Genomic DNA, 26,959 nt, shown 5'->3' on the forward strand with positions numbered 1-26,959 from the left:
ACACCTCAGGTAAGGATCCTTCCAGTAGGGCTGAAATATCTTTCAACTCATTTTCCTAGGATTGTAATTGATCTTGAGTCCCTGCTTGATGAGTGTTAGACAGTAAATAATAAGCTTTATTACTTGAAGATATAGCTTCAAGAGGAAATTTCAAATTTTCCTGAAGAAATTTTTTAAAAGACATCCACAGGGAGTTTGCCCAACATTTTAGGACTCTCAAGAATACGAGAGTAATTTAATCCCACCTGCATAATCTATACATGTAATGCATGGCCACTGCTGAATTCTCACTTTAGTAACTTTGAGAAGGCCATCTACATCATACAGTTAATCAGTGTAGTGATCACATATCGTTGGTCTTCAAGGCCCGGCCAGTAAAACTTTCTACCTTTTGTGGGGTCTCTTTTGCTGAGATATGATTGTAGAATTCAAATTTGGAACTGTGTTTACTGTGGAGACATGGCTAAAGAATAACTATGATCCTTCAACTTTGGTTTGCCCAGGGAGCTATAAAATGATACAGATCAATAGATAGAGGAAAAAGCGAGGAGGAGTATATATGATATGTAAGAGTTTTTTGGAAATTGAAAAAAAGTTAGTTCTTTGTGTGAACAAGATATAGAGTTTTTATCAACTTAAATGAGATTCTGCACAACAGCCTTTAGGTCTTATGCAAAGCTATGCACACAGTTTCTCTAGATATTCAATAAAAATAATAATTAAAACAAACAGACAAAAAAATCTTACCGTCAAACTGATCCTCTCCTTCTGTCATCAGCTCGTCATCAGAACAGATGCTCAAAACATTCACCAGCATCTCTGTTACTGCATGAAACACATCATAGCAAGTAACATTTAAAGATGTAATTAGTAAGACAAAAAGGCAACTTAAAATGGTAAAAGATCCTAGCGAGATCACACCTGGAATATAGATGTACAGCTATATAAAAGGTTCTAGTGAGACTATATTTTTACTGACCAAACAGTTCTTTTCTCAAAATCTTTTTGATTATTAACAGGCTCTACTGGGCTATGGTACCATATTCATTTTCAACTATACAGAATGTTTTCATTTTTTTTTTTAATCCGCTGCCATTACTTTATCTAGCCTACTTCTCAAAGTGACAGTCAGTGGTCAGGAACTATAGGTCACAGCTTCCTTTGGAGTCCAGAATGCATGTACCCATTAAGTCTCTAGGAGTCGCTGAAGTTTGAAATTATAACTTCCTCCCCTTCCCTGCAGCACCCCTCCCCCAGAAAACCCAGGAAGCATAACTAAGTATGGGAATTGAACTTTGAAACCCTGAATGGCAGGTTTATAATAAAACAGCTGCACAAGCCCCTTGCTTTCATACAATTATATAAGACTTATTAAAATCACAAATGAAGAACTGTGCACAGCTGTAAAAAGATTCTATTGCAACCATACCTAGAGCAGGGGATACATCTACATATCTTACTTGGATCACTTACGATGCACTACTGTACCAGATATGAGAAACTCACATTTGAAATATGGTGCTCTGCTATATGCACTCTTATTTACATTCCCCCCCTTTACAGGGACCTGGACCATGGGGTGCAATTATACAATCTCTAGTGCGACCATGGATATAGTATGTGATAGAGCTCTGAAGAATCTATTCAGACCTTATACAGATGCAGAAGATCCTAGTGAAATCATAAATGAAGTTATGGTACACAGATGTATAAGCTCATAGTGAGATCACATCTGGAACGTGGTTTATAGCTTTAGTCTGCCTATCTCAAGCCAAACTGTAAAAGGGTATAGTGCAGAATAATGAAGCTAATTAAAAAAATGTGAACAGCACACATACTCTTAACCACTCAGGGGATTGTAGTTTTCAACACCCCCCCAAAAATATTTTACACAAATAAATCCTTTGTTACCTGGGCAAATTCTTTTTAAAACTACTCTCTCAAAAGTGTGGGTGTGGGTGTGGGGCATAATTTTATAATCCATTTTCCATTGAGTAAAGTATTTTAACACATGGAAAATAGCTCCTGCAATGTTTACCATTTGAAATAAAATGTCTGGTGCTTTCAAGATTTATTTTCCTGGATTACTTTGTTTTGGACCTCATATTCACTGCTTGCAGTATGGTTTTTTTCCAACACACAACGGTAACTAGCAACTGATATAAGCAGTATGTTAACTTTCCTATTGGCTTCTCTAATAGGAATTTGACAAGGTTGCCATATAATAATTAACATGCTCAAAGGGGGTAGTATAAAATAGCACACATCATATAAGACTAGCAATACATCATGTAAAAAATAAGGAAAAAGGGAAAATGAGAAAAGATACCAGAAAGGGGACAGGAACAGAGCAGATCTGCCATGTCTCCCACTTTTATTGGATTTCTCCCTCACTCCAATGGAGTGGCCTCTCCTGTCTAGTAGAAATAGGAAATGCCTTCATAAAACATCAACTCCTAGCCCTATTTCTGCCCGGTAAAATGTCACGGGTGGCTTGCATAAGGCGCAAGCAGAAGGTGAGTGCCCCAATAACTGGACTTTATTTAGGTAGTTTTGTATTTGTGGATTTATCTATGTTGAGTAGGATGACTACTATAGAGGCTATCACTGAGAAGGGGAGGTATGGTGATATATAGGCTGCTCAGTTAGCAAGAGAAGAGTTCCCGGGGTAATTGTATGCTGAAGAATATTGAATTACGATCTAAAGTTTATAAATACAGTCAAACCGCAGTTTGCGAGTGTTCTGCAAGACGAGCAAAACACTCCTGCAACCTTAACTCGCAAAACGAGTGTTGATTCGTTAAACAAGCTCTCACTATGGTGGCCCAGGGATGGGTACCTGCCTGTAGATGCTGCAGCCCTTGCAGCATGGTGGCTTCCTTCCCTCGGGCGATGCCTCTGTTGTCCACCAGCGCCTCCCAGCTTCCGATTCAAGCACGTCCTGCGTGCTTGTACGTGGTGCGCGTGTTGTTGGAGCGGTGGCCAGATTGACTGGGTAGTTGAGAGGTCCTGCGCATGCTTCTGGAGGATGGCGGCCGGCTTGAATCAGAAGCCGGGAAGCGCTGGTGAACAGCAGAGGCATCAGCCAAAGCAGGAGGGCAGCCACACGGGGACCCTGAGGGAAGGAAGCCACCACGCTGCAAGGGCTGCAGCACCAACAGGCAGGTACCCACCCCTGGGCCACCATAGCAAACCTTGGTTGTGGAACAAATTGTTTGAGTTTACATTGTGGCCTATGGGGAACTTTGCTTTGATATACGAGTGCTTTAGCTTACAAGCATGCTTCTGGAACGAATTATGCTCGTAAACCAAGGTACCACTGTATATACATTAGCTATTATATGAGATCTGCTGGAGATACTATTTAGTTACTGGTGAAGAAACTGATTTAACTTTTCATTCTGAGGGTGTACATTAACTTAATTATAATGTTGTAGTTACTGTTTGTAAGCCTATGGCTGACGACTGTCAAGAGGCTTGCTAAGCCTGCAGCCTGATCCTGACTTCAAGAATGCGATTCCAGTTATTATATCTGATTTTAGAAAGCTGAGAACAATTTTATTAGACAGTATATCACAGAGATGTTTGATAAATTGTGCTGATAAGACGCCACACAATATTGAAGGGATTACTTCACAAAATAGGAAAACTCAATATAGAAATTTAACTAACAGTACTCATAAGAACTTGAAAAACATAGGGCTCCTTTTATTAAGCCATGCTAGCGGTTTAACACGCGAAATAGCGCACGCTAAACTGCCGGCCGCCCTAGCCGCTACCGCCTCCTCTTGAGCAGGCGGTAGTTTTTGGCCAGCACAGGGGTTAAGCGTGATGAAAAGTCACGCGCGTTAACCCCGCTAGCGCGGCTTGATAAAAGGAACCCATAGCTTGTGAAAAATCTGAATGTCATTTATCATCGCTACGTATACCGTGTTGCTATATGAATGCAAGGTCTGTTTGTAACAAAACGTCTTTGATTCGAAATATGATTGTGGAATTTGAATTTGGAATTGTTTACTGTGGAGATGTGGCTAAAGAATAACTCATAGAAACATAGAAATAGACGGCAGATAAGGGCCCACGGCCCATCTAGTCTGCCCACCTTAATGTCCCTCCCCTACCTTTGCCCTGTGAAGAGATCCCATGTGCCGATCCCATTTGGCCTTAAAATCAGGCACGCTGCTGGCCTCAATCACCTGTAGTGGAAGACTATTCCAGCGATCAACCACTCTTTCAGTGATAAAGAATTTCCTGGTGTCACCTCGTAGTTTCCCGCCCCTGATTGTCAACGGATGCCCTCTTGTTGTCGTGGGACCCTTGAAAAAGAAGATATCTTCCTCCGCCTCGATGCGGCCCGTAAGATACTTGAACGTCTCGATCATGTCCCCCCTCTCTCTGCGCTCCTCGAGCGAGTATAGCTGTAATTTGTCAAGCCGTTTTTCGTATGGTAGATCCTTGAGTCCCGAGACCATCCGGGTGGCCATTCTTTGCACCGACTCCAGTCTCAGCACATCCTTGCGATAATGCGGCCTCCAGAATTGCACACAGTATTCCAGGTGGGGCCTCACCATGGATCTAAACTCTGATCCTTTAACTTTGGTTTGCCCAGTGGGCTATAAAATGATACAGATCAATAGACAAGAGGAAAAAGTGAGGAGGAGTAGCTATGATATGTAAGAGTTTTTTGGGAAATTGAAAAAGTTAGTTCTTTGTGTGAACAAGATATAGGGCTCCTTTTACGAAGCCGCGTTAGCGATTTAAAGTGCGCAATAGCGCGCGCTAATTTGCCGGCCGCGCTAGCCGCTACCGCCTCCTCTTGAGCAGGCGGTAGTTTTTCGGATAGCGCAGGGGTTAGCGCGCGCTGAAAATGTGCTTGCGATAAAGCCGCTAAAGCGGCTTCGTAAAAGGAGCCCATAAGAGTTTTTATCAACTGACATGAGATTCTGCACAATAGCCTTTAGGTCTTATGCTATGTTGTACAACTCCAGGATCAAGGTCAAAATGTGCTCCGAAGGTACAGTATATGAGTTTATACCTAATGCTGTGCAATCATGTTCCTCTTTAATCTGCCTCTCGAAAATATTTTAGATGAGGATGTAAACAATCTTAAACAGTTTCTTGACAGTTTTTCTTTCCTATATACTGTATCAGTCTTACCCACAAAAAAGATAATTTGTTGGATGTGGTTACAGTAAATGAGCAAACTTTTCTATCTTTTAGTGAAAGGTCACCTTTAGTTTGATCAGACCAATATTAATATAGAGTTACTTTAAACAGTGGACCATTTCACATGTTTAGTAATAATTTTGTTAGTCATGTATGTTTCCCCTAACTTTGTAATTTTTAGCTGTACATCGCTTAGAATCTGGAATAGGCGATTAATCAAATCTTATAATAAACTTGGAAACTCATGTCTAGATCTTTAACCACAGTGCAAGAATGGTCAGTACCATTTAGACTAAATACTGAAAAAATTAAACACTCTCTCTTTAGTCTATAAGTAACAAAGCAAGATTGATACCATGCAGACAGTTATGCTTATAAATTTGTAATTACTGTAGCATAAGATCTCAAAGCCCCAGATTTAAAACTTCTCAATCAATGTAAACCATCAAGAGCAAAGACAGCCAAGAATGGCCAAAGCACTCTCAGTGACAGCAAAGAACATACCTTTCTCACCAACAAACGGCAAGGACCACGTGAAGACATCCATAAAATTGGGTAACCAATAGGGATGCGGGGAGCAGTTGAACTGTCGAATATTCATCACATTATTTTCATATTTTAATACAGCAGCTGGAACATGAAGATTAGGGAAAAAAATGATTAACTTGTTCAGCTCCTGAAGACAGCCAGAAAAAAAACCTTTGGCTTAGCATGGCCACAGTTTAGATTAGTGAAAATTATTACTACAACTTATGATTTCTATACTACTACTTGACATACACAGCACTATACGTACATGTACACATAAAAAATAGCCTGTTCTCCTTAGGGAGGAGGAAGTGAGGTAATGGTAAGCAGCTGAATTTCTCTGGCGTTTGAGCTGGAGTAAGATCCTGATTTGGAGTTCTCAGTCCTTGTTGAGGCCAATAAAATACATATGATGAAATGTCAGGTATGATATTATATGATTGAGGTTATAGGTTTATTATAGATTTAATTTTATGTAGGTTGTAAGATTCATGGGTAAAGGTGATTTTGGAATTGTATATTTTAGAAACTGTGATGAAGTGGAGCCGGTTTCAGTCTTAAGCTCCTGATGACGCCTTAGGGTGAAACACAGAACTGTGTCGAGCTAAAATATTTTCAAAGATCAAGTTGGATTGAATGAAAGTGGAGGCAAATCCAGCTAACAATGGCATGTAGAAGATGAATAATCGAGAACTGATCCAGATAAGAAGATGGGGCATTGAATACAGTGTTCTGTTGAGATGAACTTTTTATGAATTTTAAATTTTCTATGTGTTTGATAAGATTGGCAGGGCTTCACTGTGTGGGAGATGAATTGTATGTATGTAATGGATCAAATAATGTTATAATATGTTTTAAAGGTTTTGATGGTGCTATAATATTATTTTAATAAATGATGAATTAGTTATTAACATAAGAAGTAGTGTGAAGCATAGCTCTTATTTGTGTATTTTGTTTAGGGTTTATAATGGAGATGAAGACTATTTGAATGCTTGGGACATGTACGGGAGAGGAAGGGATAGCAGGTGGTATGGATGGGCAGACTAGATAGGGTATAAGGTCTTTATCTGCCTTCATTTTCTCTGTTTCTATAATTTATTCAACGTTAGCAGTACACAGATGAGAATAGAGGAGTTTTATTTAGATAGTAAATGATTAAACCACATAGGTATGATCAGAAGAATAAATGGTTAAGATGTGGAATACAATTTCACCCTCATTCTATAACAGGGTGCTTAAATTTAAGTGCCATTTGTGTGATTAAATATGTAGTATACCAACTTACATAAGCACTAACTGAATGCTCACCGCTATTCTAAAAATTAAGGGGCAGATTCTAAAAATGGGTGTCCCAACTATAGATGGCAGTAGACATCCTACTGCCATATGGCAGCCAATTAGGATACACATTTTAAAAAAACCAACAACCCTGTAGGGAGGTATCTAGGGACACTTAAGCTCACCCAAGGCTGGGCATGGGTGTGGTTTTGCCCGAAAGTGGTCTTGGACGAGCTTAAGCAGCCCAATGCCATCAGTTCTCGCGAATCCCATGAGAATTGATAGTTAAGGCACGTCAAAGGCATGCATGAAGCAGTGCGGGGCCGGGCTGAAGATTGAAAAGATCTCTCCTGCCCTGCACTGCCGCGATTTGAGGAGTAGTGAGTCCAGAGACGGAGGTAAGGGGGGAGGGAGGGAATGATTTTTTTGAATTGTATAGGCCTCCCCAGTTTTAGGCCACCCCAGTTACTGGTAGATAAGCCACGGCTAATACAATGGGGCGGCTTATCTACCAGTTTCAAAACATGTATAGGCATTTCTTGTGGCCTATACACTGGGACAGCCTATATGTGGGGAAATATGGTAAGTAATATCTTCTATGAGCACATTAGGCACATGCTAAAGCTTCTGGCATGCTTCTCGTATACGGTGTGAAAAAACATAGAATATTAAATTGAAAACTAAATAAAGTTTTGAAAGATGTGTCAAAACAGGAAAAACTGCAGCCAAACCACTGGCACTGTGGGTCTGATTCATGTGTTAAACCATGCAGCAAAACAACATGAGAAGGATCTGCTAGGATGTCCTCTTGACAACGATGGAAAAAGAAGAAAAAAAACAAAGAACAGGTGGTGAGGAACTAGGAAGCCCCCATGCATGCTCCGAAGCTTTTTAGGAAAACTCTTAGAGGAGTCAACACTAGACAGAATCATGTGACCATCTGTATGAATCATTGCAGCAGTTTGTCACCAGACAGTATCTCTGTTTGATAAAAAACATGTAGGATCACAAATGAGCAAGAAAACTCTACCTATCATGCTAATGAGGAAAGAAGAGACTGCTCCCAGAGAAATGTTTCTTCAAAAACATTTGTACATACAAATCTAAGAACTGGGCATGTCTTACCTTTATTATTGTAGACATCTAGGTAATTGGGTGCTGAGAAAATAGTAATCAAAGAAGGAAAACCCGTGGTTTGACTTTTTCTGTACATTCTATAGCTGTAAAGAAAAGAGCTTTGTATGCATCAAAACACACAAAAAACATGTTTATGTTTTAGGCCATAGCCCACAGAAATATGAAGTGTTTTCGGGGATACACCTCCACATACAATTCCACACAGCACGTTTTACTCTGTTAGAATGAACACAAGCCTGAAAGGCAAACAATAATGCCAACAATCAAAGTTTCACCTCTGCTTCAATCATATATGACTATCTTTAGGACAAGGTTACTAAAATTGCTAAAAACAAAAAAAAAGTCAGGTTTTCATTAGTTTTGTTAGAGCAAACAACTTATAGTACAATAGTCCAGACATCATCCTTTTATATGAAAATATGGTAGTTTCTCACAAAGACTGCACCTTGGGGAATGTCCACCAGATATGGTAAAAGTCTCCTTGACCTCCACATTCAGTTCCACTATATTACTTTTCAGATGCAGAAACCAGAATTGCACGATACTCCAGGTCATTCTCAGGCTCTAACAATTTTAGCTGCCACTAGCAGATGGTTTATTAACTTCCCATATGCCCTCAGCTCACTCTCCAACATTTACCTGTGTCCGTTTTATACATTTTCAACAACCTTATGCAATACCATCTTTAAAGAATTTTATATGCATTCTCTTCATTTTAGATCCTATTTTAGTCATCTTTTTCCAGAGATGCTCACATATGCTTTGGTCTCCAGGGGCAGCTTAGGAGCAGACCTTGTGACACAGGTTTTCAAGAATTTACAGGTCATCTGCATGGTTACCTATACATTTCAAAGCCATTTAGTCAGATAATACTGCTGAGGTGGTAAGTAGGCGCAGTCAATAGTTATACAGAAAGCAGCAACATTCAGACTATCATCAAGATAAAGTTAGGCCAGAAAAATTGATTATTACTGCTAACCAGACAATGCTAGCACCAACCACAATGAATGGACATTCGGTACAGGCTACAATCTAGATACCAGATATCTTGCTGTTTTTAGCAAATGCAGTGTTTAAAACCAAAGTTGACCACAGCAGCTGAATACTGATACATTCATAAAAAGAAGAAAAATGATTGAATGTAGTATCACAAATGAACTGAGTGTTTCAATGTCAAGTTCAGCAAGATAAAGAACGATATCTGAAGGATATCTGTCAGGAAACTGAATCAGAATATATAAACGGAAAAAAAAACCCAGATTACCGTATTTTCACGTAGATAACGCGCACCCGTGTAAAACGCGCACACGGGTATAGCGCGCGGGGAACACAAATCTATGTAAAAAAAATTTAATATAGCGCGCACACGCGTATACCGCGCATGCTAAAACCTTCTCCTGCCTACTCCGAACCGGCATCCTCCCTCCCGCTCGCTTACCCGCGTTTTACAACTTTTTTTTTTCAATCCGATCCGGCATCCCCCCTACGAACCGGCATCCTCCCCCCCCCGCTCGCGTCACCCCCCCTCCTCCGCGATCCTACATCCCCCCCCAGCACCGCAAAACATGTCTTACCCGATTGGGCACCGGCACCAATGCACAGCATGCTCTGAGAGCGAGACCAGAAGGCTTTGAGCATGCGCAAATGCTCAAAGCCTAGTCCAGCCCGGCGCAGGAAGAAGGAGGATCTCTCCTGCACCGCACCGCCCAGCCCAGCCCAAACCGAGGGAGGATCTTCGGGCACTGGCACATCCTGTGCATTGGTGCTGGTGCCCAATCGGGTAAGACATGTTTTGCGGTGCTGGGGGGATGTAGGATCGCGGGGGAGGGGGGGTGACGCGAGCGGGGGGGAGGATGCCGGTTCGCAGGGGGGATGCCGATCGGATTGAGAAAAAAAAGTTGTAAAACGCGCTCACACGTATAACGTGCATGGTTATCAGGACATTAAGGGCTCCTTTTACAAAGTTGCGTTAGGGTCTTAACGCGTGGAACAGCATGCGCTAAAATGCCCTGTGCGCTAGCCGTTACCGCCTCCTCTTGATCAGGCGGTAGTTTTTCTGGTAGCGTGCGCTAATCTGGTGCGTGCGCTAAAAACGTTAGCACACCTTTGTAAAAGGAGCCCTAAAAGATTGCGGCAGAAATTCCAGTCTCAATAGGAGATGCCTAAAGATGCCAATGAAATGATATTGACTGATCCAGAACCAGATTTTAAAAGAAGTCATAGCAACAATTAAAGCTTTATCAAAAAACAAGTCACCTGGTATCAACAGTATTCCAATTGAATTAATCAAAGGCTCAGAAGGTGCTATCATGGCCCTCACTCGACTGCATCAACAGATTTGGAAGGAAAAAACATTGTCAATCAATTGGAGAAGATCACCGTTCATACCTATACAGAAGTAAGGTGACGCCAAGAACTGTACCAACTACAAAATGATTGTATTAATTCCACATGCCAGTAAAACATTGCTGAAAATAATACAACAAAAGCTACAATCTTACGCTGAACAAGCGCTACCCAAAGTACAGGCAGGTTTCAGAAAAGGTCAAGGAACAAAAGATATTGGAGAAGGGCAAAGAATACCAAAAGTCCCTAAACTTTTGCTTCATTGATTACAGCAAAGGTTTTGACTGTGTGGATCACAATAAACTACGGAGAACACTACGAAAATTAAGAATCTGCAGTGAGAACTGAATATGGCAACACTGATTGTTGCAAATAAAACATGGCGTCAGGCAAGGATGTATCTTGTCACCTTACCTGTTCAACCTTTATGGCAAAGTCATCTTCAGAAAAACAAATTTGGAAGAAGAGATAATTGGTTTCAAAGTTGGTGGCTGAAATATAAACAAGCTGCACTATGCAGATGATACAACGCTCATCACCAGCAGCAAAGACGACATGCTGTATCTACTAAGAAAAGTCAAAGCTGAAAGTCATAACATGGGATTAGAATTGAACATAAACAAGACAAAGATCATGAACACAGAAAATGATGAAGATTTTGAGCTTGAAGGCAATAGAATAGAAGTTGTAAAGGATTTCAATCTCCTGAACTATTTTGTAAACAAAGAAGCAACCTGCAGGGAAGAAATACTTCATAGAATAGCACTTGGTCACTCTTCAATGAAGGCTCTTGTTAAAGTATTCAAAGGCAAGGAAATAACAATCCAAACAAAGATCAGACTTGTCCAAGCACTCATTTTCTCAGTGGTTAATTATGTTCTTATGTATGACTCATCTGAGCTTTGGTGCTAGGGAAGAATTTTACGTGTGCCATGGACCGCCAGAAGAAATAACCAATCTATTCTGGAAGAGATCAAACCAGCTATGTCACTTGAAGCCTGAATGATGAAGTTATGACCGTCTTATTTTGGTCACACTGACAGAAGAGAAAGATCACTGGAAACATAGAAACATGATGGCAGATAAAGGCCAAATGGCCCATCCAGTCTACCCTTCCGCAGTAACATTATCTCTTCCTCTCTCTAAGAGATCTCACGTGCCTATCCCAAGCTCTCTTGAATTCAGATACAGTCTCCATCTTCACCACTTCTTCGGGGAGACTGTTCCATGCATCTACCACTCTTTCTGTAAAAAAAGTATCACCTCTTAACTTCATCCTATGCCCTCTCATTCCAGAGCTTCCTTTCAAATGAAAGAGATTTGACTTATACACATTTACGCCACCTGGGTATTTAAACATCTCTATCACATCTCCCCTCTCCTGCCTTTCCTTTAAAGTATCAGCTGGGAAGTCCCAAAATGTTTTCAAAGTGAATTATATCTTATTATCTCACGGACCTCAGTGGTACCGTCTGCATGCCACTAAACTTTTAGAACATGCAGAGCAGTGGCACCCCTAATCGTCATTGGTCCCTTATAATTCAATTTTTTCATTTTTCATTAATAATTTATATATGTTATATTTTAAATATATCAATACTTATCTTAAGCTACGCGGGTGGGGGTAAGCACTCCGACATAGGCTACGTTTCGCCCCGTAGGGCTGTGTCAAGGAAATCCCCCTCAAATCAACCTGCTCATGCTCCCCTACGGGGCGAAACGTAGCCTACGTCGGAGTGCTTACCCCCACCCGCGTAGCTTAAGATAAGTACTGATATATTTAAAATATAACATATATAAATTATTAATGAAAAATGAAAAAATTGAATTATAAGGGACCAATGACGATTAGGGGTGCCACTGCTCTGCATGTTCTAAAAGTTTAGTGGCATGCAGACGGTACCACTGAGGTCCGTGAGATAATAAGATATAATTCACTTTGAAAACGTTTTGGGACTTCCCAGCTGATGTTTTGAATAGACTATATTTGGGGAAGCTCTGAAGATTGTTTATAGCCACTGTTGATTTCCTTTAAAGTATACATATTGAGATCTTTAAGTCTATCCCCATACACCTTATGACGAAGACCATGCACTTTATAAATATTTTTGAAGGTGCGGTCTCCAGAATTGTACACAATATTCTAAATGAGGTTTCACCAGTCTTATACAGGGGCATCAATACCTCTTTTATCCTACTGGCCATAACTCTTCTTATGCACCCTAGCATCCTTCCAGCTTTCTCCGTCACGTTTTCAACCTGTTTGGCCACTTTAAGGTCATCACGTATAAAGGAAGTGACATCAGCATCCAAGATGGATGCTTGATCTATTAGTTCCATGTGCCCCACAGCTTTACTCGCTGATTTTGCAACTTTCTGGCAACTGTCAGAGGCGTTTGTGCATACTTATAAGCTCGCAGAAGTGCTCCGGTATCCTATGGCAGCGAAACTGCAAGGCGCAAAGTTGTCGGAGTTTGCTTTTTCAAAGCAGCCATCCCCAGACCACATGGTATGCCCACAACCAAGCCAACCCCGGTGAAGGAGATGCAGGGATAGAAGGCACTGTTTTGGCAGGGGATCTGGGTTCCTTTATGGAGTTGAAGGCTTAGATGGCTGACATTAAAACGGACATCAAGGCGGTTCGCACAGATCTTACAATGCTAGCTGCAGATCTCTGGGGGGAAACAACGGGGGGACAGAGGGTGGCAGATAATGAAGTACGGCTGGAAGAACAAGCAGACTATCGCCGGCTGTGACTGGGGGTTGCATGAATGCAAGCAAACTTTGTTGCAACTTACCGATAAAATAGAAGATCTAGAAAATAGGGTGTCATGGCAACCAGAGATTTTGAGGCAAACCAGAGTCCCCGGAATATTCCAATGCGAAGAAGTGGTGGGAAAAATTGTTCATTCTATCTTGCAGAAACAGGAAACTGCAGAGAATCCACCTAAGGTGCATTTGGAACGGGTGCCCCATGCTCTGGGTCGCCCCCGTGCCAATGTGGCCCGTGATATTGTCGTTTGTTTTTGCAACTTTAAACTGAAGGAAAGGGTCCTGCATTGGATCTGGGGCCATGGATCTGTAAAGTAGGATTCCTATGAAGTGGAGGTTTTCCAAGATATAGCCTCTCTTATCCTAAAAAGGAGAAAAGAGTTGTGCCCACTTACTCTGCTGTGGAGAGATAAAGGGATCCGATATAAATGGCAGCACCCATTTGGCCTGGCATACTACGAAGATGGTCAACTGTACCTGAATCGTACCAAGGAAGAGGCTATAGAAAAATTCTCCACTCTGCCCCTGATTCAACAGAACAAAGTTCACAGGAGCCTTCTAAACAGCAATTGCTCCAGTGGCAGAGGCTAATATTGGGCAAACAAAGGCTGCAGATACATTCTCCATCAGCGTACAAGTTAGAAGGAGTAAAGTGAGGCCATTGGCAGCCTATATTTTGGTCATTGAGATATCTCTGCCAAATGGGGTAATACTATCTTGATGTATGTTTTTGCTGTACAGAGGTATTGTATATTGAGTTCCCCCTCTTATAGGGGTGGCTAATATGGATAAAAGTTGTGGGGTATTCTCTGGGACTCTTAGGTAAATTCTAGGGCTGTAAGGTCGATTTGTGCAAATAGTTTAGCTGGGGCACGTTGCATGGGTCCTTCCTCCTACTTTTTGATAGACTTCTCTTTGTGGAGGGCCCTTGGGTTGCAGGACGGGGGTGGGTGAAAGTGGGTGGGGTAGGTGATTTAGGGATGGTCTTATAGGGATAGTTTTATATACTAAGAGGAGTTTTCCTGGGCCCTGGCTGCTGGGGAGGTGGAAGGGTATCTCCATAATCCTGTCCAAGTGGGAGACCATACATAGCGGGAAGTGAGTATGACGCTGGAACTTAATCTATTGACCTGTAATGTGCAAGGCCTGAATAGAACAATTTAGGAGACAGCTGTTGTTTAAAGAAGCTATCAGGCTTCAGGCTTCAATTCTGTTGGTGCAGAAAACTCATCTACTTAAGAAGCATGAACACTTAACATAACATAACAGTAATCTTGTATACCGCTACAATCTCCCGCCACCCCAGGTATCCATATGCTTATTTGGCTTCCAACATTCAGTTGGGGGGGGGGGGTAAACTAGAAGGGTGGGTATTTTGTTTGCTAAATCTCCCCAATTTAAGGTTAAGAAGGTGTTAAGGGATCCAGAGAGTATATTTTTACTGCTTCAGGTGGTCATGAGTCCTGCCCTTTTTACTATTGTTAATGTTTACACGCCACACGACAATCAGGGCTCCTTTTTATCAACAGACAGATAGGCTATTACAAAGACATGCTTAGGGGCTAATTTTGATAGGGGGACTTTGATTTAACCATAGACCCAACACAGGACAATTCGACGGCCTCAGTCACTTACACTGGGACGGACCGAGGTCAGCTAAAGTCGCTGATGAATCACTGGTGATATCTGGAGAGGGCGTCATCCTAGGACCCGCGCCTATACTTTTCATTCATCAGTGCATGCTTCAAATTCCAGAATAGACTTTTGGTTAGGGGATGGTAAGGTTCTAGAACGGGTAGCTGGGTGTAATATTCACACCAGCACTTTGTCTTTCCCTCTTTGTTGGATGGGATCCACATCCGAGCCCTCCTTGGAGGTTCTCAGAGTCTTTGCTTGCTGAGCCGAGGCACGTGGAACAGTTGACCAAGGACTTGCAGGAGTACCTGGAATTTAATGATCAAAGCAGGGTGTCGCCTTGGATTCTCTGGGAGGGATATAAGGCAGTAATGAGGAGCAAGATTATAGCCTTGCAGGATGATGCTAAGGCAGGAATTACATGCCATGAAAGGCAAGGTGCGGCAGGGAGTGGTTTTAGCTTTTGACCATGCCTGTAAAAAGGAACTGACTCAGGCCTTGCAAGAGCTGGAGCTGGCCAATTTGAGTGAGGCCTTGCAAAAGGTCTGGCAGGAACATTTAGAATTTAGTAATAAAGCCAGCCGGCTCCTAGCTAATAAATTAAAGAAACAAGCTATGAGTAACTTTATTTCACAGATCTATGATACAGATAGAAAGCTTTGCACCTCCTTCCCTGAGATTAGTGCTACTTTTTTGACTTACTATAAATCTCTGTATAGCTCCCAGAATATTGGCACAGTGGCTGAGATAGATGCAAAGCTAGACTTTGTCCCGTTAGCATGTCTATCTGAGGCTGAAGTCTCTTTACTCTCGAGCCCTATAGAGGTGGAAGAAACTCTTCAAGCTATTCAGTCTCTGCCCAATGACAAGTTGCCTGGCTGGCTTTACGAATGGCTTCTATAAATCCTTCTTGCAAATTGTAGTGCCCCTCCTTATCAGGGTTTTCAACTCTTTAGATGATGGTCAGCTGCTGCCCTACTCTTGGCAGCTGGCGGCAATAATTTTACTTCAGAAGCTGGGCAAATCCCCCACTGTCAGTCATACCGACCGAATTCACTTTTGGACAGCAATTATAAGATTTTCACAAAAATCTTGGCCAGACAGTCATAGTTAAACTGATCCATAAAAATTAGGCAGGATTTGTCTGCAGTAGGCAAACATTCAATAATATTAAATCGGCACTCCATCTTATTTGGTCAACAAGGAGGTCTGGCTCACCCTCACTGATATTGTCCTTAGATGCTGAGAAAGTGTTTGATAGGGTGAACTGGACCTTCCTTTTCCACACTTTACAAAAGATGGGGTTCCAGGGAAAATTTTTTGATTGAATCTCAGCTCTTTATCAATCAACACTGGCCGCTTTACGGATCAATGGGCACTTTACGGAGCCATTTGAATTGTATCGGGGTACTCGCCAGGGGTGTGCTTTCTTCTGTTTGCTATTGTAATTTAACCCCTGACATGCCAGATATGAAAATGCCCTGAAATAGTGGGGATCCCGAGACCTCTTTAGTTACGATGTCTCGGGTCTTGCTAGTCTATGGTGCGCTCTCAGGCTTCAAGATAAATATGAATAAGTCTGAAATATTGAATGTAAATTTGCCCCAGGGGCAGGTGGAGACCATATGTAGGCAATTTCCTTATCAATGGCCGCCTTCGGCTATTAGATATAGAGGGGTTAACTTGACATCTGACCCAGAGGAGCTTTAAGGCCAATTATCCTGCACTGCTTAAAAATATCTTTGTAGAATTGGATTGGTAGGAGGATTTAAATACTAGCTGGTTGAGCCGGATTAATCGCAGTAAAAATGATTATCATCCCTAAATTGTTGTATTTCTTCCTGGCATTGCCTATAGAGCTTCCATTAGCATTCTTTTGTAGGCTCTATAGAAGGGTTTTTGCATATATTTTGGAGAAAGTGCCCCCCTAGGGTGCGGTGATCCATACTCTTATCAAACAAAATCACAGGGAAGAATGAGGGTGCCTAATTTTACATTGTATTACAGAGCGGCCCTATTGCAAGAGATAGCAGTTTGGATTACATTTGAGGACCATCCCTGGCTCCCCATTGTTCAGTCCTTTATACCAGATTTTACACTATGGAAATTGCCATGGGCACCAATGGCAGCTTTGAGAGACCAGATTCAACATAACCCCATTTTAGCTGTCATACTATGCATCTGGTACTCCTTGCTTAGGCGTATGTTTCCCAAGAGGACCTATTTTCTTCATACACCGATATGCGTCACCCAGGGATTTCTAGTGGGTAGGGAGGAACCAGTTTGGGGTGGTTAGGTATGGGCAGGGCTATGAACAGTAGATCAAGTGTGGGAAAAGCAGGCTGTACTTTCCTTTGACTCCCTTCAGGAGGAATATGTACTTACGGCCTGGGATGCCTAAGGATATACTCAACTTCACACTTTTCTTAACAAGAAGGCTTCCTGGAAGTTGAGACTGGGAGAGAAAGCCCTAGAAAAAGCATTGCAATCAGGGGTGGGCAGTATTTCATGGATCTACAAAGCACTACTGCTGTGGGAGGCCCCTGTGGATCTATACAGAAACACTTGGGAAGGAGGACTGGGGATGTTAGGTGGGGAAGGAGCTTGGCACCAATGTTAAAAGAGCCTGTTTCAACTTTCTGTATCTTATACAGTTATTGAAAATGGGTACAAGATGTATTACCAGTGGTACCTAACACCTACTAAGCTTAAAAGGTTTGCTAGAGTAACTTCTGATCATTGCTGGCGTGGGTGTGGCTCCCAGAAGAGACTTTCTACATAAATGGTAGACTTGTTCATTCATTCAACCGTACTGGCATCAAGTGGGCCAGGTAATGGTACAAGTTTTGAAGAAGCATTGACCTTTGCTCCCAGTTTGTTGCCTGCTGAATGTTCCCCTCCCAGGCTATACAAGAACGGAGCAAAAACTGGTGGCCTATATTTTTACAGCAGCACGAATGGTCCTGGCAGCGAGATGTCAACAACCGGGAAGACCAGGGCTGCCAGTTTTGTATGCTAAATTGGATTATTTACAGTTTATGTCTCAACTAACTGCAATATGATACAACACTTTGCCTACATATCATAAAGTATGGGACGCCTATAAGGAGTGGAGAGAGATATTGGCACAACAATGTTAAAGCATTTCTGGTTTGCCAGGGCCCATGTTAACTATCTTTAAGTGGCTGTAAGACCTTGGGTGGAGGGGGGGGTTTGGAAACTATTGATGTTATGTTGTTAGCTTGCTTTGTTGAGAAATTGTGCCTTTTCTCTGTATTTCAGAAGATGTTTTATACATGTGGTGTTGGTATTTTCTCAATAAAAAAGATCATCACATACAATCACACCTAAGTTCCGCTCTTCTGTCAAAGTGGACAACCTGCAATCTGATGGTTGGACACATTGAAAACATCCATGGGGAGGACCTTACCAGACTAGCACAAAACCGATTTCTTTTTTAGATCTGTAATTCATCAAGTTGCTAGGACTCAAACACAAGTCGATGGCACCTAACAACATGCAGTATATTTATTTATTTATTTCGTTTTATATCCCGTCCTCCCCAGAGAGCTCAGAATGGGTTACAAGTCTGTCCTATCCAAAGATTATGGCAGTCTATTGTTCTTTTTATTATCTTATTATATTTTAATATAAACCATCTAAATCTACATCAGCTTGGTGGTATATCAAGTTTTAACAATCTGTAAAAGCTGTACACTTAAAGACCTTACTTAAAATTTAAATATAAAAATTTCCAACTTTGTTGTGAGTGGATTACTGCTTTCTCTATTCTCTTTTGTTCCTCCTGTTTTCTTCCTTCTCTGTCTCTTATGACCTCACCTTTTCATTACAACCTATGCCTTCCTTCTAGAATTATCAATGTAAATAGGTACTGGATTGTTTAGGTGTTAGTGCATCTCTTCAGAATTCAAAAGGACGCCTCAGCCCCACCACTCCTCCACTGTAATAAACTTTATACCGTGGGAAGCAAATTGTGGTGCTTCATCATTGGCTGTCGATTTGATATCCCTTTTTTTAGTTTTATCATTTAATTTGTATTGTTTAAACGTATTATTTCTGTAATTCTTCAATAAATAAGTGTAAAAATATATTTGGTACTTATCAAGCAATTTATTGAAGAATTACACTTATTTATTGACAAATATATTTTTACACTTATTTATTGAAGAATTACAGAAATAATACATTTAAACAATACAAATTAAATGATAAAACTAAAAAAAGGATATCAAATCGACAGCCAATGATGAAGCACCACAATTTGCTTCCCACGGTATAAAGTTTATTACAGTGGAGGAGTGGTGGGGCTGAGGCGTCCTTTTGAATTCTGAAGAGATGCACTAACACCTAAACAATCCAGTACCTATTTACATTGATATTGAAGTTGAATTATCAGGCTGGATTAGAAAGATTATTTGCAAACCATTTGCCTTTCTTTATTGTTCCTTCTAGAATTAACATCTCTTTTCTTTTCTCTCTGCTCTTCTTCCCTCCATCTTCTTCTGTCCTCTCTCTTCACCATCCTTTCTCCTTCCCTACCCAAAGATTCACAGTTGCTCCTGCCTACACCAGCTCCAATCTCAAAATGACTGTCACGTCTTTCAGTGGCAGTTTCGCAAGAATGCTGCAGAAGGTAATGAGGAGCCAGCATGGTCAGGAGCAACTGGGGATCACCCCTGTGCCGACTAGGTCACTAGACCACCAGGATTTCTAAGGTTGGCATGGGGAGGGCAGCGATTTTTATTGGCGAGGAGGGGTGTGTCAGGTTCATCCAAAAATGCACTGACATTTTTGGCTGAAATCAAAACATGGCCAAATCCAGATTTCAAGTCAGTGCCAAAGCCAAAACTGAAATCTGGTCAGCCTCTACCCTCTGTATGAACGTTTATGCAAAGTAATTGGATGTGGTCAGTACTATAAGCTGAAAGCCTTGAAGTTTCTTGTTACTGCTCCTGTGTTTTAAAGTTATTAAAATTCCAACACTTTCTCTATCCAATATATAAATATGTACTTTTCTGTACTTTAGAAGAGTTAAGACTTACCCTGCATCCTGTGCTTCATGGGCTCGTATAATTGATAATAAATTATTATTTTGCAAAAATTCACAAACAGCAGGATAGCTATGAAGAGAGAAAAAAAGAGTAAGCTACTTGTTAAAGACAGAGACGTCAAACAAAACAAGAATGAACTCTTAAACAAGGTTCCAGTACATATTTGAAGATAAATCCAAAAGTAAAGACAAAATACATTTAATGGCTTTAATAGAAGTAGGGAAGCAAAAACTCTGAAAAACTGTCAAAAAAATATCAAATAATATAACAAAAAAACCCATACAGTGCCTGATATTAAATTCTCATGGAGTATTCACAGGCCAAATAGTAAATAGGATAAGACAAATAATAATAAATAAGTAAATGTGAGACACCTCAGTACGGGCCTGGATCAATATTGAGTTTAAAACCTGGTGCTGGTCACCTATGAGTCTTTGCCCGGGGTCTAAAAAGCCACTCGATATTGATCCAGGCCCATACTGAGGTATCTCACATTTATTTATTTATTATTTTTCTTATTATCCTATTTACTATTTGGCCTGTGAATACTCCATGAGAATTTAATATCAGGCAGTCTTATGCTTTTTTGTTATATTATTTAATAGAAGGAACCATGAGCAAATGAACATATCACTTTTCCACATATAACAAATGCATTGTCTTGCATGGGGACTATCGTTCAATTAGTTTCTGCATTCCTGCACAGAAGTTTTTCATCTGCTCCCAAAGCCAGATAAACACCATTTCCTTTACTTCATCATGCTTTGTCTTTTGTTCTCCAGGTCGCAGTGATGTACTCATGTCTCGTCGCTGGTGACAATTCTCTCCAGAATATTCAGATCTTCTTCAAACCATCTCAGAAACTGGGTTGCAACCTCCACAAGTTGTTGCTTGCTTGTGCATATCAGTAAGCTGTTTGGGAACCCATCGTGCGCAGAATTTCCTGTATCCCAAGTCATCATGCATTATGGCAAATACAGATCCATAGAGAATATCCAAATTTGCAGCCAACATTATCTGTCAGTTTTTTCTAGTCAAGGCATGTCAAATCTGCTTGTATGCACGATGTTGATTGGCGACCAGAATGACCTTTGTCGGTTACACCTATTCTTCCTGCTTTAAACCTTTTTCTTTCGTTGATTCATGGTGCTATGCCCATACTGAGTCAAAATCCAACGGTAAATTTCTACAGGTTTCACAGGTACTACTGCACGCTGTTCTTTGATAGTGCATCCATGTTTCTGACCTCGTGGCTGCTGCACTGTGTATGGATTAACTATCCAACAAGCAATGTACGAGTACATATGTTGCATTTTGCTAGCCTTGTTCCGGTTATCACATAATTTAACAATTGCCTACAGATATGAAACTGGACACTACAGAAACAAGACAGAAAGACTCGTTTGAGCTTTGATATTGGAGAAGTATTTCATGTAGCTGTGGACTGTTAGAAGAACTAACAAATCGATTCTGGAAGAGATCAAACCAGCTATGTCATTTGAAGCCCAAATGATGAAGAGTACCAGTGTACCGGGCAAGAACGAGCTTTCTGCACTCCTGCCCTGTGCTGAGCCCCTCCCTGAATAGCTGCCTCAAGTTTTCGCAGCCCAGCATGAGCAAGCTTTTTGTGCTCCTGCTGGCCCTAAGCTGCTTCCTGAATGGCTGCCGCCAATTCTCACGAGTCCCACGAGAACTGGTGGCAGCCATTCGGCGAATGGCTCAGCGCAGGGCAGGAGAACAAAATGCTCACTCCTGCCCAGTACACCGCTGGACTGCAAGAGCTTGCAGCAGCCATTCAGAGGGGCTCAGCGTGAGGCAGGAGCCCAGAAAGCTTGCTCCTGCCCAGTACATTACATTACATTAGTGATTTCTATTCCGCCATTACCTTGCAGTTCAAGGCGGATTACAAAAGAAGATATCTGGCAATTTCCAGAGAAGATAAAGAGTAGAGCAGGTTGCTTCGGGGAATTGGGAAGGTTCTTGCAGTATTAGTTCATTTTCAGGGATTTCTTAAAAAGTAGAGTCTTTATTTCTTTTCTGAACGTTTTGTAGTCTGGGGTCGTTATCAGTAGATTGAAGATTTGATTGTTTAGTTTTGCTGCTTGTGTGGCTAGGAGGCCATCATACAGTTTTTTCTGTATAACTTCTTTTATTGGAGGGTGTGTGAGTGGAGTGTGGGTTTTGCTATGGTCTAGTTGAGGTAGTTTGGATAAGGCAGTTGTTCAGGTAGGTTGGGCTGTCGCCGTTTATAGCTTTAAATAATAGACAGTAGAATTTGAACAGTATTCTTGCCGGAATTGGATGCCAGTGTGAGTTGAGGTATGCCTCTGTGATGTGGTCGTGTTTCCTCAATGAATAGATAAGTATCACTGCTGTGTTTTGGATTGTTTGTAGTTGTTCTGTCATTGTTGCGGGGCAGGGGAGATAGAGAAAGTTGCAATAGTCTAGAAGACTTAGGATTACGGTTTGTACTAAGAGCTGGAATTGTGTTCTATTGAAGAATTTTCAAACTTTTCTTAAGTTTCTCATAATTGCAAATGATTTCTGATTTGTTTTATTGTTGTGTGGTTGCATGGTGCAGCATCTGTCTATCATCATTCCTAGTAGTTTTAGGGTGGATTGAATGGGGTATTTGATTGAGTTAATTTCTATATTGGTTATGGTTGGGACTTTATTATTTTCGAGGAGGATGAATTTTGTTTGGCTGGGTTTAGTTTCAGTTTGTGATCTTTCATCCATGTTGCTACTGTTTCCAGTGTACGGTGTAGTGTATCTGTCATTGAGGGTTTTGGTTGATCAAAAGTATGAGAATGGTGATGTCATCTGCATAGCTATAGGAAGTTAGGCCTAACATAGAAACATAGAACATGATGGCAGAAAAGGGCCACGGCCCATCTAGTCTGCCCACACTAATGTACCACCCCCTAACTACCTCCAGGAAGAGATCCCACATGCCAATCCCATCTTTTCTTAAAATCTGGCACACTGCTGGCCTCAATTACCTGTTGTGGAAGATTATTCCAGCGATCAACCACCCTTTCGGTGAAGAAATATTTTCTGGTGTCGCTATGAAATTTCCCACCCCTGATTTTCAACGGATGCCCTCTTGTTGCCGTGGATCCTTTAAGGAAAAAGAGATCCTCTTCCATCTCGATACGGCCTGTGACATATTTGAACGTCTCGATCATGTCTCCCCTCTCTCTGCGTTCCTCGAGTGAGTACAGCTGCAACTTACCCAGTCGTTCCTCATACGGGAGATGCTTGAGACCTGAGACCATCCTGGTGGCCATTCGCTGAACCGACTCAACTCTCCGCACATCTTTTTGATAATGCGGCCTCCAGAATTGTACACAGTATTCCAGATAGGGTCTCACCATAGATCTGTACAATGGCATTATGACCTCGGGCTTACGGCTGACGAAACTTCTACGATACAGCCCATGATTTGTCTAGCCCTGGATGAAGCTTTCTCCACTTGATTGGCAGTCTTCATGTCTTCGCTAATGATCACCCCCAAGTAACGTTCTGCTACAGTCCTTGCTAGGATCTCACCATTTAGGGTGTAAGTCCTGCATGGATTTTTGCCGCCAAGGTGCATGACCTTGCATTTTTTGGCATTGAAACTTAGTTGCCAAGTCTTTGACCAATGCTCCAGCAGGAGTAGGTCCTGCGTCATATTGTCGGGCATTAAGCTTTTGTCGGGCACTGTGCTTTCATCTGTTGTGCAGTTGCCTACTATGTTGCATTGTTTGGCGAACATTTTTTGCATTGGTCATCAGCGAATAATGTAATTTTACCTCGAAGCCCCTCAGCCAAATCTCTTATGAAGATGTTAAATAGGATCGGGCCCAAGACCGAGCCTAGTTTGTCCGAGGGAGGCAGTATAGAGATTGAAGAGTGTAGGGGATAGTGAGGATCCCTGGGGTATGCTGCAGGGTTTGGACCAAGGTTTTGATTTTTCTTTGTCCGACTTTACTCTGTAAGTTCTAGATTTTAGGAATCCTTCAAAACCATGAGTATATCTTATCAGTGATTCCTATTGTATCAAAAATTTGCAGTAGGATGCCATGGTCCACCAGGTCAAATGCTGCGGTCAGATCCAGTTGTATGAGCAACATTTTTTGCCTGTGCTGAGGTGTTGTCTAGCTATGTCAATAAGGGAGCCTAATAGTGTCTCTGTGCTGAAGTTGGTTCTAAAGCCAGATTGCATTGGGTGGAGTATGTTGTGGTCTTCCAGATAGTTGGTGAGGAGTTTGGCTACTAGCCCTTCCATTAGTTTGACATAGAGAGGTATTGAGGCAATGGGTCTATAGTTGGATGGTTGATCCGTTGCTCCTTTAGGGTCTTTTAGGATCGGGGTGACGATGATTTTGCTAGGTCAGTTGGGAAAAGGCCGTCTGTGAGCATGGTTTGTATCCATTGTACGAGAAGGGCACATAATTTTGTACTGGAGGTTTTTAAGAGATATGGTGGGCAGTGGTTGAGGTCGCAGGTTGCGTGGCTGTACTTTCTGTAGAGTTTGTTAAGGTCGGACCATTGTATAGTGGGGAAGTGGGACCCGGTTCTGTCTGCTGCTGCTGATTTTTTTCTGGGGGAGGGGGATTGAGATCTCTTTTAGGTGGGTTGGGGTTCCATTGAGGGTAGCTCTGACATTTGTAATTTTGTTCTTAATGTATTCTGCTAAGAGGGTGGCTGAGGGGGGTATCGTTATTGGTCAGGTAGGGTTTGGTGTCAGTTAGATCTTTTAGTATTTGTAATAGTTTTTTGGTGTCTTGGGTTTCTGTGTCTATTAGGTTGGTGTAGTGTGCTTTTCTCTTATCCTTTAATTGTAGTTTGTATTGTTTGTTTAATTTTTTCCAGGCAGTTTTCGTATGTTCTAGGTTATTTTTTCTCCATTTTCTTTCTAGTCGTCTACATTGTCTTTTGAGTAGGAGTAGTTCGCTGTCAGACCTTTTGTCTAATCGTCTGCTGGTTCTGGTTTGTAATGAGGCTAGTTCATCAAGGGTATTAGTACTCAGTTTGCCCCATTGTGAAATTAAGTCTTTGGGGTTGCATTCCTGGATTGTTTCATCTGTTTTTGTCCTGAATTTGGTGAGCTTGATGTGTTTGCGTGAGGTGTAGGTTAATCTTTTGGATTTTGGTATGGTTTTGTTTTTGGTCCAGATGATGTTGAAGGAGTATGTGTAGTGGTCTGATCAGAGGGATTGGGACCATATTCCATTAGATGTATGAATCTCTGATAGAGATGGTTAATGGGTTATGAAGGCTGCGATGTCAAGTTGGTGACCTTTCTCATGAGTGGATTGTGGGTCTAAAATCTGGTATGATAAGACATCGAGTAATGAAAATAAGTTTTCTACTTGTTTGGATGATTTGTCTTTGCGGTGTAGGTTTAGATCTCCTAGGATTAGGTTGTAGGTTGCTGTTAGTGAGTTTCGGTATATAAAGTCTTCAAATTTAGGCCCTGCTGTGGTCCAGTTCCCTGGTGTTATGTAGCAGAGCATGCAGTTTAATGAACCTTTTAGTGTGGTGCATGAGAGTTGGCAGGCTAGAAGGTCCGTGTATGGGGTGGATGCTTTTCAAGTATATTTAGGTTTAGGGATTCTTTGACTAAGATGGCTAATCCTCCTCCTCTTTTTTTTTTTCTCTGCAGACCACTGTTATTTTGTATCCCTGTGGGAAGACTTCTGATATTCTGGGATCTGTGTCTGATGTTAGCCAGGTTTCTGTGAGAAAGAGGCAGTCTAGATTTTCGTATTTTATCCAGTTTTTTTTATATGTTCTGTATTTGGGCCTAAGGCTCTAATGTTTAAGTAGGCACATGTATGTGTGCTGAGATCTGTTTGAGCATTGTTAGTCGTTTTTGGGTAGATGAGTGATCTTGGGTGTGGGTAAGGTTTGGTCTTGGAGGGGTTTGTTGGTCTTTTTCCTCATGTTGGAGTGATGGAGTGTTGAATACCGGTCTGGTGGTTTGAGTTTCTGTCCATTGAGATTCTCCTGGTTGGGTGGTGGAATTTGTTCGTAGTTGAACTAGTGGGTATTGGGAAGAGGTTGTTCACAGCTGCCTTCCAGCTGGTTATGAGAAGGATTATCAGTAGGGTGGTCTGAGTATGTATTTGTGAAATTAACTTAATTGTGGAGGCTTGGGGGGGGGGGGGAGTTAGTGTAAGTGGGGTTATCGGTGATTAGATTGTTGTACCTGCGTATGGTGGTCTCCACAAGGACTGAGTAGGAGTAGGATTTCTTAGGGTAGTAATATGGGGAGATGATTGGGTGTGGAGGTTGTGATTTAGAGTGGGTTATGAAGTGATTGAGTAGCCTTAGTTAGGTGGAAGTTTGGTCGCTTCGCAAAGGCGCTTGCTAAGGCCATTAAGTGCTGAGCCTTTTTATTGGCTCAGCGAATGAAGCGTCGGTGAGGGGCGGAGTGCGCTCCCATACCCAAGGAGTCCTTCAAGCTGCTCCCAATCCGATGAGAGAAGAGAGTTGGCAGGGCCAAAGAAAAGGTAAAGGGCAAATTAAATTCAAAATTCTCCCGCTGAGCCTTGAACTGGCTCAGCGGTTATAGCATCGGGGAGGGGCAGAGTGCGCTCCCACCCCTGAGGAATCCTCCAAGTTGCTCCCAGAGATTCAAAAAGGTATGAAGGGGGAGGCAGGAGGGAGGTAAAAAAAACTGTCAGAGTCAGCCGGGGCAGAAGAAGCCAAGTCACACAGCAGGCCCGACTGAGGCCTGCAACAAGTCCGGGAGGGGGGTGGATGGACGCTGACCTGAGTATAAGACGAGGCCTCCATTTTTGGCCCCAAAATCTTGTCTTATATTTGAGTATATATGGTAAATACTGCAGATATAAACTAAAGCAGCAGCTATACCTAGTGTTTTTTTTCAAAGCAAAGAAAGCACTGGTTCTCACATGCAGGGTCACTCTTAAGGGGCAGGGTATTCTCTTAAAGACCCACTCCCACAATAGACTTGTTCTCTGCAAATGGCCACAGAGTCCATGAAAAGCAGTACTGCAAGTAAAACATCC

The 26,959-nt window shown here is 41.8% G+C and overlaps 1 protein-coding gene across 7 annotated transcripts in view; it reads right to left on the reverse strand.

Annotated features, from left to right (window-relative positions):
- PPP3CB (protein phosphatase 3 catalytic subunit beta) overlaps positions 1-26,959 on the reverse strand; it is a 133,124-nt gene that overhangs the window by 34,462 nt on the left and 71,703 nt on the right. For all 7 annotated transcript variants that reach the window (XM_033941608.1, XM_033941611.1, XM_033941609.1 and 4 more), the window contains exons 7-10: positions 19,926-20,003; positions 8,098-8,192; positions 5,671-5,796; positions 748-825 (exon numbers count right to left, since the gene is read on the reverse strand). In XM_033941608.1, coding sequence (XP_033797499.1) covers positions 748-825; positions 5,671-5,796; positions 8,098-8,192; positions 19,926-20,003 — 377 coding nt within the window. The remainder of the gene's footprint in view (positions 1-747; positions 826-5,670; positions 5,797-8,097; positions 8,193-19,925; positions 20,004-26,959) is intronic.

Source organism: Geotrypetes seraphini, chromosome 4 (assembly GCF_902459505.1).
Source record: "Geotrypetes seraphini chromosome 4, aGeoSer1.1, whole genome shotgun sequence".
NCBI classification, from domain to species: domain Eukaryota; kingdom Metazoa; phylum Chordata; class Amphibia; order Gymnophiona; family Dermophiidae; genus Geotrypetes; species Geotrypetes seraphini.